This window comes from Medicago sativa, chromosome 2 (assembly GCF_051527215.1).
Source record: "Medicago sativa cultivar Bolivia chromosome 2, Bolivia_mono, whole genome shotgun sequence".
In the NCBI taxonomy this organism is placed as follows: Eukaryota; Viridiplantae; Streptophyta; class Magnoliopsida; order Fabales; family Fabaceae; genus Medicago; species Medicago sativa.
Window position 1 is genome coordinate 59,099,539 of NC_140750.1, and position 13,734 is coordinate 59,113,272.

At 34.6% G+C, this 13,734-nt stretch overlaps 1 protein-coding gene, 1 long non-coding RNA gene and 1 pseudogene across 2 annotated transcripts; 2 read left to right on the top strand and 1 right to left on the bottom strand.

The window, feature by feature from the left end:
• Positions 1-492: 492 nt before the first annotated feature.
• On the top strand, positions 493-2,462 carry LOC146949343 (F-box/FBD/LRR-repeat protein At5g44980-like). The gene is made up of 4 exons (XM_085748518.1): positions 493-580; positions 772-899; positions 1,794-1,928; positions 2,190-2,462. Exons 1-4 carry the CDS (start codon positions 493-495, stop codon positions 2,460-2,462), a joined length of 624 nt encoding a protein of 207 aa, XP_085604644.1.
• A 2,799-nt stretch (positions 2,463-5,261) lies between these two features.
• Positions 5,262-7,115, top strand: LOC146949344 (F-box/FBD/LRR-repeat protein At3g14710-like; annotated as a pseudogene).
• A 100-nt stretch (positions 7,116-7,215) lies between these two features.
• On the bottom strand, positions 7,216-8,735 carry LOC146949345 (uncharacterized). Its single transcript, XR_015025399.1, has 3 exons — positions 8,439-8,735; positions 8,240-8,315; positions 7,216-7,647 (listed from the first exon to the last, which is right to left on the bottom strand). It is a non-coding gene; the product is annotated as an uncharacterized LOC146949345 (long non-coding RNA).
• Positions 8,736-13,734: the final 4,999 nt, after the last annotated feature.

The following is a 13,734-nucleotide window of genomic DNA, read 5'->3' on the forward strand; positions in this document are numbered from 1 at the left end:
CTTAAACCTTCGAAGATTATTAGACCACCTAAGGAATTAGGGGCTGTAGTTTAAGAAGAGGGTTCTAACTCAAGGGATTGATTAGGACTATTTTGTTAACTATCGTTGAACTAGAAAATCATTCGTAAGAATAGGTGCAGTATACCGATTAGGGGAACATCGATGATTCGAAAGACCTAAACTCATCTCTCTCTTATTCTTAACACAAACTTTATTATCTGTCATTACTTTTATGAAATCAAACCAATCAACTACCTAGTGGGCAAATCAAAACAACTTTTATACATCCTATTTTGCAACATAATTGAATTATTGAGATTAAAAACAGTCCTTGTAGGAACGATATTTTTACTACTTCGATAGTTTTTGGTACACTTGCCAAACATCTATCATATGTCCCTAAATTGAAAACAAATTATGTGACTGCAACCAACAAGTCAGCCCCAGTTGCACATATTAACCAGGCGTTAGATATTTGTGGATGACCAATTCATGGGTGAGTCGCGCTTGATTACGGTTGATGAGCAGCCCTTTGAGGAAAATATTGTGGTGCCAAAACAAGTAGCCATTACCAAGGCGAGTACTTCTTTCCATATGCCTTTGAATAATGTAAATATGAATTAATCTGAGTTGATCTTGGTGGTAGAATTTTGGTTCTTGAGCAAGTGTCACCTGAAATGGTGGAAGCCGAATCTTCCTCCAAGATGCGAGCCTTAGACTAATTTGAGCCATATGGTAATTAGTATTCCAAATTTTATGACTCTTAAGCAGATACAACAGATACCGTTGTTTTGGGACAACAGGATGGTCTAGAAGAGGAGCAAATTGAAGATTACAATGATGATATTCTAGCAAAGAGTGCATCCAAAGAGGTTCCACTTGAACTCCATGTGACCGAGGTTGAATTTGGTTAATAATAGTCAGAATAAATTGCCAATTATCGAAACAAGTAATGATAAGTGCCAGAACATGTCGATGGATGATCTCTCTAACTATCCTCCCCATTGTTGCCCAGTTTTGAAAAAAGACCATGAGTTAGTTCAGAAGTTTATCCAATTTCAAGGATCCTAGGTAAGAGCATATCATTTAGCTTTGCCTTTTTTAATCTTGTAGTTGTATTGAATATATGTTGGTGTCAAGCATTGAATATATACTTCATAACGAGCTCAAGATCATATTGGTAACCATGTGCAACAATTGAAAACTTGCTATCAATTTATAGCTCCTACAAAAACAATTTAAATAAATATATAGTCAATAGTGGCACACATATATATATATATATATATCGATTTGATATAAATTTGTCGCATGTTTATTCACATATATAAAATTTTATTTAGAAGACTATGTTATTTTGACACACAATTGTAGATGTAGTAGAGACTAGAGACACTGCCAACAAATACACCTGAATTTTATTACATGGTTAATGCAGTTCAAATACATAAATACCCCTTAAAACAATCGTCCCTCCGTCTCAAAATATATGTCCAAGTCAACACTTCACATATGTCAATGCAAAATTTTGACCGTTAATATCTTTAATTATCTAAAGTAAAAATTAATAAAAATTTAATATTTTGAAAATATTTGTCGAGACAAATCAAACAATATCTTACATGCTAATATTTGTATTTATACATTAGTTAAAAAGTATGGTCAAAGTAAGTCAAGTGAATAGTACACATTGCAAAAATTGGACATGTATTTTGAATTACACAACCAGATAAGAAGTTGTTGTATTCCATCTGGCTCAATACAAATAATTTTTCTTAATCTATTTCATCCAGGTTCTTACACTACCAGATGTGGCTGTTCTGCCTAAGTTTACAATGTTGAGCCATTTGGAGCTTGGTTCAGTTAGTGTTGAAATTTTGTTGGCCTTACTTCAAAAGTCTCCGGTTCTCAATATTCTAGTTTATAAGGTTAGTAATTAGTATTAGTTTATTTTACTTTAACCTTTATTTAGACTTTTCCTTAGGACCACTTTCCTTAGGACCTTTCCTTTCCAGGGATATACCCGATTTTTCTTTTCATAGGTTTCTCACATTGTGACTCTGCTGTATTGCTTCAGGTCTCTCATGTCTTTTATATTTTGGTGCTTTGATCAAAATAAAAAATAAAAAAACCTTTATTTAGACTTCATTTTTTAAGAAATAGACTTTTTTTTTATTACTAATCATCAGGAAATATCTAAATTCGACCAAGAGCTTTTGAACTCTGCTGCTGTGCCCAATTGTTTGGCGTCAACTCTCCGGGTAGTGAAATTCGGAGCTGTCCATGGATCAGAGCATGATCTGTTGCTGGCAAAAAAGTTTATTGAAAATGGTGTGGTGCTTGAGAGGATGAGTTTCGTTAAACATTTGTGGGGCAAATCAAACTTGATTGAAGAATTTAAGGAGAAGCTGTACTCAATTAAGAAAGGAGTCTCTTTTGCTATACTTGAATTTCGTTATTAGGTTGCGGAAGCAAGCGGTTTATGTCTACAATGTTTCTTTTGCTTACAGTACCTATAATGTTAAGGTGTGATAATGTCTACGTATGGTGACTGTATCTTTGGCCAAAAGATAGGCTTCTAAATTAGTATCAAGTTTGTTTATTTATTTTTGTGCTATAATGTAACTATAGGTGCTATGCACTGGGAAAATGAAATTAATATATGTCTACATGAAAATTGATGCTATTTTACCTATATGTTTATTTTTTCTAAAGAATAATATTCAACTGGGCAGTTCGAACCAAAATCCGGTAGGAAAATAAGACTGAAGCCAGGCAGAGTCATTCTTGGAGTCTCAATCTCAAACACCACATTCTGAATTAAAATTATGAATGGAAAAATGAGATGTAACACAAGGGCTTGTCAAGAGCTCATCAATCATAGTATTACTCTCGCGTGAGTATGGTTAACTACGAAGTTCTGATAGGATCCGATCCATTAGTGATGGTTTGATCGCGCATCCAGATTCAGCAACAGGACAAAGCATAGTGTAATGCCATCCCTTTCCTTTCCTTTAGGTCAACTAAGTACTGATACCAACTGGAGAAGATTATCCTTGGAGACCCATGTTGATCCCGAACTTCCCCATGGCACAAGTTAACACTTCCTATAATTTATGATACCAAGATTCTTGTGAAGACCAGCATCCACCTCGTTGCACTTCGTTATATTTTGGGGTTTTTTTTTTCGGTTTTTTCCATTCTTGCGAAACAATGTGAGCCTTTATCTGCACTGCCCAACCATTGATGTTCAATCCTACCAAAATTTTATCATTTTGGGTTGTCCATAAATTCCAGATTGTGATACAGTCGGAAGCGTAGGTTAGCAAACTAAACCTAGATTGAAAAGAAACAATTTTACAAGCAACAAACTTGTAAATTACGACTCTGAAATCCACCAGAAAAGGAGATCAACTTTCTGAAATTTTATTCAATGAAAAGATGTTTCTCGCTACAACTGAAACGTTTAAATACTAAAGAAAACCCTGATAGGTCAAATATCCAAATAGAAAATTATTAAAATTAAGCTTAAATAATAAAAGTTAATTTTCAGGCTTCAGACAAACTCAGATGGCTTAAAAAGCCCATATATCATGGTATATTGTTGTGTTCTACTTGTGGCCTAATTCCCCCTTTCCGAAAAGGTATAATATAGTCATTCTGACATGGGACGACAAACTTGACAACTCCCGTCAAACCTTTCTTATGTGTAACTTTTTCTTCGATAAGAACAGTCAGCCTTCCTACATCAGTTTCCTCCATTCACTGAAGAGGATCTGTTCCCGATACAGAAAGAGATTCCTTTGGATATGTTTATCTAAAAAATGGATAAATTACTAAATCATTTCATTAAAAATTTGATTTATAAATTTTTACCTCGTAAATATATCACAGTTTGCTTTTAATCTCTTTAAAAATATTCATTGTTTCTAGTTCTTACAAACAAAGCACATATTATTTTTGTTGTTATTACATTTTTAATCCGTGAAATATTTGTTTATGCTAGAATTAACACCTATATACACCATTTTATTTCAATTTCTCAAATATTGGTTACATATAATAAGGACTTATATGAACATTACGAACAGTTACCACATTATCAAATTTTCGAAGACTAAAGTAAATTAACACATTATATGGGCCGGGTTAGGGTCGAACTCCGAACGTCCCACTTCTCCATATTTAAAATGTGTAAGCTTTGGCCACTAAGTTACTTAAAAAAAAGTAAATTAACAATGACCTTGAAAAAAATAAATTATATTTGCAAAGATTAAAAGTAAAGATTATTTTTTTTTTTTACAAGAGTAACCATTTTGCTTTTACATAATTAAAAAAAGAAAAGTTGTAATACATATACACCATTTTGCTTTTACATAATTTTTCCAGTCATATTTATAAGAAAATTTTGACTTTTTAGATTCATTGAATAATCGATGTATATTGTCTAGAATATAGATCAAATACATCATTTATACAATAAATCAAAAAAGTTAAATATTTCTTATAAATAGGACCGGAGGGAGTAGACATAAACCACTTACTTCCATAGATCAATCTCCCACGCTATCTTACGTCACTGCCACATCCACTATGATCAAACTCTGCCTTAATATAATATTATACTTATAAAGCCAAACAAGAGTAACTTACTTCTAGCTAGTGGAGATAAGCTGAAAGAAAAGAAACAACTTTGATCATCATCTTCCTTCTTTGTTGCTACACAAAGGTGAGTATGAGTACTTACTTTCAAATACAATCAAGCTTATGAAAGTTTTTAAGATTGCATGTTTCAATTAAAGGGATTTCGGTGAGATTAAGTATTTATTCTTTGCTTTGGAAATTTTGATTCATTTAAGAAGATTCTATGCATGCATTGTTATTTTTTTCCTTCATAGTGTTAAATGCAGAAAAAAAATAGTTATAGGAAAACTGTTATACAAATGGAGTCTGATGCTATTCTTTGGTTTGAAAATTTGATTCTTTTAAGAAGATGCTATGCATGCATGATTATATGTTTTGTTACTTGTAAGTGTTTAAAAATAAAGAAAAATAATATTGTTGGAGGAAATTTGGTATACTAATGGAGTCTAATGGTTATGGTTACACTCATTAGAAGCATATTAAGGAAAACTCTTTCACAATTTGTGTTTGATGCTATTCGTTACTTTGCAAGTTTTGATTCATTAAGAAGATGCTATGCATGCATGATCATATTCTTTTGATAATTGATAGTGTTTGGAATTAATGCAGAAAAATAGTTCTAGGAAAGCTGTTGTAGAAATGGATTCTAGATCAAGAAATGATAGGGCTCATAAGAAGCAAAAGGAGAAAGATGATATAATCAGCAACCTACCCTATTCACTTAGATCTCGCATTCTCTCATTTCTCCCGACAAAAGATGCTGCTCGTACGAGTGTGTTATCAAGAACATGGATGGAAAGCTGGACATCAATCACCAAGTTGGACTTAGATGATAGTGTTTTCTGTTCTCCCAAAAGTAAGAAGAAATCAGGTGGAAAACAACACTTTATAAACTTTGTCAATAGAGCACTTCTGCTTAATGAGAATTATAGTGTGGAATGTTTTTCTCTTGTGATCGCTAATAAGTATGATCAAACTCTTGTGAACACATGGATCTCTTGTATGTTGAAGAAAGATGTAAAAAAACTTTCCATCGCTTCGAGTTTAGAACTTCCATTCTCTGCTCTTACATCTCGCTCCCTTTTCAATAATGCCTATTATTTAGAAGAATTAGTGCTCAAGATGCATTGTTGTGCTATCAAAGTTCCTCGCTGCCGATATTATCATAGTTTTGGAAAGCTAAAACTCATCCAGTTGTGTGGAATTATATTTACAATTGACAAATCTATAGAGATCCTTTTACCGGTACTGAAAAAGTTTGATACAAAAAACTGCTCTTGGTTAAGTGCACATGATGTCACTTTAGAACTCAAGGCACCTCTACTTGAAAGTGTTTTTATAGAACAAGACCTTGAGTCGGTTACTCGTGAGCCACGTAACTGCAAAATCAAATTTTCTGATTCAAGCCTGAAAGAATTCACTTATTGTGGTGATGGTATATCACAAGCTATTGTTCTGTCAGATCCATCTTCTGCTCGCAATGTTGCTGCTAACATAATTTTGTATAAGCGTGGAAATAGTGTTCAAGAAAGTGGATCCTATGCTTGTCTCCTTCTCAATCAATTCAGCCAAGTGAAGTGTATGAAATTTCATGGATCGGAGGTAAGATAATTTCATTCAACTTGCTTAATCTAATACTTAATATGTTGATGACATTGAATATAATAGAAATATAAAAGGTTGTTAGTTTATTGGTTGATAGTTGTTTGTTTATAGGGCATCTAATGTATTCCTTTACAATCGTTTATATTTCATTCAATATGAATTCTAAGGAATTACCCCTTCTATCAAGCTCTCAATCTTATTCTCCGATGAGATGAATCTTCATCTATCTTATTGTGCAACTTGTAACACCAATATCTTGTTGTTAATCGTGCCACACTAATGACTAATATATTGATTTGATTTATGAAGTTAGCAATATTGTTGAGTGTCATGGCATAAATTTGGGGTGTGTTTATTCGCATACATAGCTACATTTAAACATAGATGTTTTTCCGATATAAATCAGTTTCCTTAATGTTTGTCATCCAGGTTCTCGCACAACCAAATATGGGCTCTTCTAAATTTGCAACGCTGACCCATTTGGATCTTGGCTCGGTTAGTGATGAAGTTTTGTTGTGCTTACTTCAAAAGTCTCCTGTTCTCAATACTCTAGTTTTCAAGGTGGGTAATTATAATGTATTATGCTTTAACTTTTAATCTGTATCTCCTCTTATTTAAACTTTGTTTCATTACTAATCATCAGGAAACTTTGTTTAGCATCGACTCTTCAGGTTGTGAAATTTTGAAATCTACATGGACACGAGCATGAGCTTTTCTTAGCTAAATATTTAATGGAAAATGGTATAGTGCTTGAGAGGATAAGTTTCTCCATTGCTAATGCATGGCAGATTGATTCTAAGGTCATTGAAGAATTCAAGGAAGGAGTCTCTTTTGCCATACTTGAATTTTCATTTGATTATTATTAGGTTGTAGAATCAAGTTGTACATGTCTCCTGTAATGCCCCGGAATTTTAATCCAAGACATTGCGTCTAATTTGTTTTAGTTTAAGAAAACTAACATTTTTTTTAAACAAAAAGTTGGTTAAGCATCGCTAAAGATAATTTTTATTTTTTATTTTAGTATACTCCTAGTCCTATACTACTTTAAACTTTTACTTTTACTAAATAAAGTTCTAAGAGACCGATCTACTAACATTAGAACTTCATAAGCAAATAACTCAAAATATCTAACGTGCTAGTTGAAAAAAAACAGCATAAGCTTCCATTAGTTCATATAAATATTAGCAAATGAGGTTCTACGTAAATTCATTAGGTTAATAATCGTGAAATGATTAGTTATTGATGACCATAGAGTCTAACTTCGATGAAAGAAACAAAGTCTGAAGGTGTCAAGATAGTTATTATTACAAAATATGTTTATTGAAAACCCATTTGTTTTTCCCCGCGAGCGCTTCAACAATGCAACACACCATCAATTTTAAAGTTCTTCTTTGGTACCTAAAATGTTGGTTGTAAGGGGTCAGTATTCCTATACCACAAAAATACAATCATATAGAAATAAAAACATAAGATAAGAAGAGTAATACAACACTCACCACATGAAATGCAATCTAGACCATGATCCGGATATCGCCCCAATTGGCATAATATTATAATCGCCCCATTTGGCACCTAATACAAAATCGCCCCATTTGGCAGAATGACAAATCGCCCCATTTGGCACAAGGATAAATGGCCCCAATCGGCACAATGATAAATCGCCCCAATTGGCACCTATGACACAACTATATGCCATGCTATGCATGATGTATACTCCTTTAGGTCATCATTACTTTCACAATTTCAATTAAAAATTTCAAACTTTCATCATCCCTTTGTTCTCAAAACGACAAACAAAATCTCAGAATATTAAATGCCATGCAATGCCACAAATATGAGACTCTTTCCCACTACACATGATATGCCACAAAAATTATTTTCTATCACTTTACTTATATTAAAGTTTCCTCCTTTTATTAGGAATAGGGCTCTACTACCAACCTAGCCTATGAGTTTATGACTACATGATTGTACGGAATACCGCCCTTACCTTTGAGTGATTTTCCTTCAACTCAAGACGTCCCTAAGGTTGATTCCGCACCAAATGCACGAGCAGTATTGGGATTCTACGGAAAATAGAAGTACGAATTAAGAGATTGATAATTTTACTCTGAGAGAAGGTACAAATCTTAAGGAAAAGACTTAACATAGGAACAAAGGAATGGAAGAGGAAAGCAACAAGATTTTACCTTCAGACCTACTAAAGAGTAGAGTGGATAGGGACTTAGAATCTGGATGAGTACGGTGATGGTGATAATGGAATTATTGGAGAATGACGCTACCCTTTTCTTTTGTTCTCTTTTACTGACCAGTCTCGTGTATAACTATTGTGTAGATGAGAATGATTTGAAATATTAAGAGTCTGATGGATCAATGAAAGAAACGTTACCAAATCCAGGTGAATTAAGATGGAAATTAATGAGATTGAAGGTAGTATTAAGAGAGAATTATCTTGGTCAAAGGTATATAATTTAGCATGAATGGGAAAATTCTAGAATTTGTACTACACGGTTCTTTGGGATTTTCCTAAAGAGATTGATAACAAGTTGTATGGGACACTCATTAATTAATCAAATAAATTGGTCAACTCTCCTACAATCTAAAAAATAATAGTGTTGGAAGGCAATAATTTCTTTCAATGCCAACATATTACCTCTAATTTTGGTCAACACTCCCACCTATAACATATTCTCCTTACCAATTTAATTACTATTAATTAACGGTTTCTACAGGAAAAATTAAGAGGGGAATAATACAATGATCATGATATACATGCCACATAAAGGAGAGCAACACAATTCATTACCAATAAAACCAAATCTAGAAATTCGATTATTTATTTTAGGACAATTTAAATACGTTTTGGTTATTGGTTTATGCCTAACAATAAGCTACATCTCATCTAATAACTTAGTCACCATCTGTAGATTTAATTTGATTCGAAAAAATAAAATTCACAGAACACATATCAACTAAAATCAAGTAAAATAAATAAATAAATAACTTAACACAAATATTTAATTTAAAATTTCAGGGCGTTACATCTCCAATGTTTCTTTTGCTTATTGTATATGGTGTCTACAATGTCTCTTTTGCTTATGGCAAGTATATGATGTTACCTGCAAGTAATTGTCTACATATGGTGACAGTATTTTTGGCCAAAAGATAGGTTTGTATATTAGTACTAGCAAGTTTGTGTATATTTTGTGCTTTCTACAAGATGTAACTACGTTTGCCTATGTATTGGGCAATCAATATAAGTACACAACCTGTGTTTAAAATGTTTGAATTTACATAAAAAAAAAAAACCACATTTTTTTTTTCATTCTTTTTTTTTTTTTTTAACATAAAGGAGCTAAGCCCAAAAGAAAGAAAATTAATTTATTTCCAACAATGTCTATCGTGTTTTTATTTAACACAAGCCAACGTTGTTCTATATGCTTCTCGAATTGTTAAAAGGAGTGTTCCATAAATTGGATGTTAACTCGTCTGAGTTTACGTTTTTGGGTGCCAAAAACGCGTTAACTCGGAGTTAAACTCGATTTTTGGTGAGATTAAAATGTTTGACGAGTTTGACCGAGTTAACAAGTGTTAAACTCGGTAAACTCAGAAAAACTTTTTTTTTTTTTATTTTGGGCCTTTTTTTTTGGCTAATTTTCTTTCAAAACTCAATTCTTTTTTTAGACCCAATGTACTGAAATTAAAGTTGAAGTGATTTCAAGTATTTGGTTCTAATATTGAAAACTCTTTATCTTATGGTGAAGAATTTGATGAAGTTGGAGATGAAGACACCGATGATAATGATGTTATGAAACTTTAGAAGAATTGAACTTTTGAAGAAATTAACTATTTTATTTTTTGGATAGGTTCATTAACAACTTTAGAAACATGTGAAACTTGGATGATTTAGAGTCTTATGAAACTTATGATTTTCAATTTAATTTTGTATTTTGATGCTAAGTTGAACATAACTCTTTATTATGATGTTTATGTATACTTTGTTTTTATAATTAAGTCATATTTTGCACTATTGACCTATTTGCAATATTATATTAGCTTACATATGTCATGTATATAATAAATTTTATATAATTTTAATTTTAGGTAAACTCGTACGAGTTTATGAGTCGAGTTTACGATTCGAGTTTACATAAGTAAAACAAGTTGAGGTAAACTCTCGAGTTGTAAAACCTTGGTTAAAAGCTTCTCAGATTATGGGATTGCAGACTCGATCATTGTTTTTTGAATTGGATTGTAACTCCCAATCCGAGGGACCTGAAGAACAATCACCTAGTCAAAGCATATGAGTTTCCATAATCATAATTCATAATTTTATAGAACTCAACTTTGGCCAAACTTACCATTGTTCTTAGCCAGCATAAGACTTTAAAAAATGCTCCTTAGGCTTCTAAAATTTCGTCCTCGAAACTAGTAGTTGCATTCCTCGAAAAGTTTCGTCCTCGAAACTAGTCGGTTCCAAATAAGCTCGGATACAGCTCTCTCATATGCTCCTCTCGTTCCCAAGTGGCGTCCCCAGTAGTTGCATTCCAAATCACCTTGACTAAAGGGATCTCTTAGCCTCTCAAGTATTTCACGCTCCGATCCCCAATACTCATCGGAGGGACCTCAAAAGAAAGATTTTCCTTTAGCTCCACTTCATTAGGCATGATAATGTGTGAAGGGTCAGCCATATACTTCCTAAGTTGGGACACATGGAACACACTATGAAGGTTGGACAAATTTGGAGGTAATGCAATTTGATAAGCTACAGGACCGAGTCGGCGAAGGATTTGATATGGTCCAATGAACTTGGGTGTAAGCTTCTTGGATTTCAAAGCCCTTCCTACACCAGTAGTAGGTGTAACTCTCAAGAACACATGGTCGCCCTCTTCAAACTCCAAGGGTCTCCTTCGCTGATCTGCATAACTCTTTTGTCTGCTTTGTGCGGTCTTCATTCTCTCCTGAATCAAACGGACCTTCTCTGTCATTTGTTGTACTAACTCTGGCCCTACAATCAAATTTTCACCATCTTGGTACCAGCAAAGAGGAGTCTGACACTTCCTCCCATGCAAGGCCTCATACGGTGCCATACCAATACTCGCATGGTAGCTGTTATTGTAAGTGAACTCGATAAGAGGCAACAAGTTATCCCAACTTCCTCGGTTATCTAATACACAAGCCCTCAACAAATCCTCCAAAGTCTTAATCGTCCGTTCTGTCTGCCCATCAGTTTGTGGGTGATAAGCAGAACTTAATCTCAACTTCGTACCCATTGCTTCGTGTAACGCTCCCCAGAAGTGGGAAGTGAATTTTGGATCCCTATCTGACACAATACTGGAACGCACTCCATGCAATCTAACAATCTCTTCAACATAAATTTCTGCGAGTTTTGCCACATTGTAGTTTGTCCGCACTGGTATAAAGTGGGCTGACTTCGTTAATCTGTCAACAATCACCCAAATAGAATCGAACTTCCCTAGAGTCTTTGGTAACGCCACGACGAAATCCATTGAAATACTATCCCACTTCCACTCGGGCACATCCAACGACTGTACAAATCCAGCAGGCTTCTGATGTTCTACTTTAGCCTTCTGACATGTTAAGCATGAAGCAACGTACTCAGTCACCTGCTTCTTCATTCCTGGCCACCAAAATCTTTGCTTCAAGTCTTGATACATTTTCGTCGCACCATGATGAATGCTTAACTTACTTTTGTGACCTTCATCTAAGATAATCCTTTTCAAATTGGCATTGTCAGGGACACAAACACGTTTGTTACACCGCAAAATGTTGTCTGATCCTACTTCGAACTCAGTTGCCTTCCCAATGGAAATAAACATTTTCTTCTCTTGAATTACTTCGTCAGTCTCCTGGAGAACTCTAATCTCATTCAACAATTCATTATTGACAATGATCATTCCACAATGTAGCTTCCCGGTCGAGGAGTCCACATTAAGGCTCAAGTCTCTAAACTTCTCTAGTAATTCCAACCCTTTTACTGCAACAGTTGACAGATGAGCTCGCTTCCTACTTAAGGCATCAGCCACTACATTCGCCTTCCCGGGATGACACTATAAAGTGAAGTCATAGTCTTTAATAAACTCCATCCATCTTCTTTGTCGGATATTTAACTCCTTCTGATCAAATAAATACTTCAGACTTTTATGGTCACTAAATACCTCAAATGTGCAACCATATAGATAATGCCTCCATATCTTTAGTGCAAAAACTATGGCTGCAAGCTCCAAATCATGTGTAGGATAGTTCTTCTCATGTGTCTTCAGTTGTCTCGAAGCATAGGCCACCACTTGCTTATGTTGCATAAGAACACATCCCAAACCTTGATAAGAAGCATCACAATAGACTTCATACGGCTCCTCTGGTCGTGGCAAAACAAGCACAGGAGAGGTAGTCAATTTCTCTTTCATCAGCTGGAAACTCTTTTCACATTCCTTTGTCCATGCAAATATCTGATTCTTCTTGGTAAGTTGAGTCAGTGGAGATACAATCTTTGCGAATCCTTCAATGAATCTTCTATAGTAGCCGGCTAATCCCACAAAACTTCTGATCTCAGTGGCAGTCTTTGGCCGTTCCCAAGCTACCACGACTTCTACTTTAGATGGATCCACAGCAATACCATCCTTTGAAATCAAATGCCCTAAGAACTTCACCTCATCCAACCAAAATTCACATTTTCCCAAGTTGGCATATAACTGCTTCTCTTTCAATACTTGCAACACTTGGCGTAAATGTTCCTTATGTTCATCCTCGTTCTTGGAATATATAAGAATATTGTCAATAAAGACCACCATGAATTTGTCTAAGAATGGGTGGAAAATACGATTCATATAATCCATGAAGATGGCTGGTGCGTTGGTAACTCCAAAAGGCATAACTAAGTATTCATAATGCCCATAACGAGTTCTGAACGCCGTCTTAGGTATGTCTTGCTCCTTAACCCGAATCTGATGATATCCTGACTTCAAATCAACCTTAGAAAATACCATAGCACCTCTGAGTTGGTCCATGAGATCATCAATGCGTGGCAATGGATATCTATTCTTTATGGTAACCTTGTTGAGTTGTCGATAATCAACACAGAGTCTAGATTTCCCATCCTTCTTCTTCACTAAGAGCACTGAAGCTCCCCAAGGTGAGACACTTGGTCTAATAAAACCCTTTGACTTGAGGTCTTCTAACTGATTCTTTAATTCAAGCAACTCTGATGGAGACATTCGATAGGGAGAAGTAGAAACGGGTCCTGTCCCAGGGGTTATGTCAATGGAGAAATCTACTTCGCGAACTGGTGGCAATCCTGGTACATCTGATGGGAACACCTCTGAGAAATCCTTCACAATTGGAATGGCAGTTAAATCCACTTCTGGACTCATGCTGATAGAATTTAGAAATACATACTTCTGAACACCTCCCTGTAAGGAAAACTTTAATCGATTGGCTTTGAGGAAGCGAGTAATTCCTGGTTCT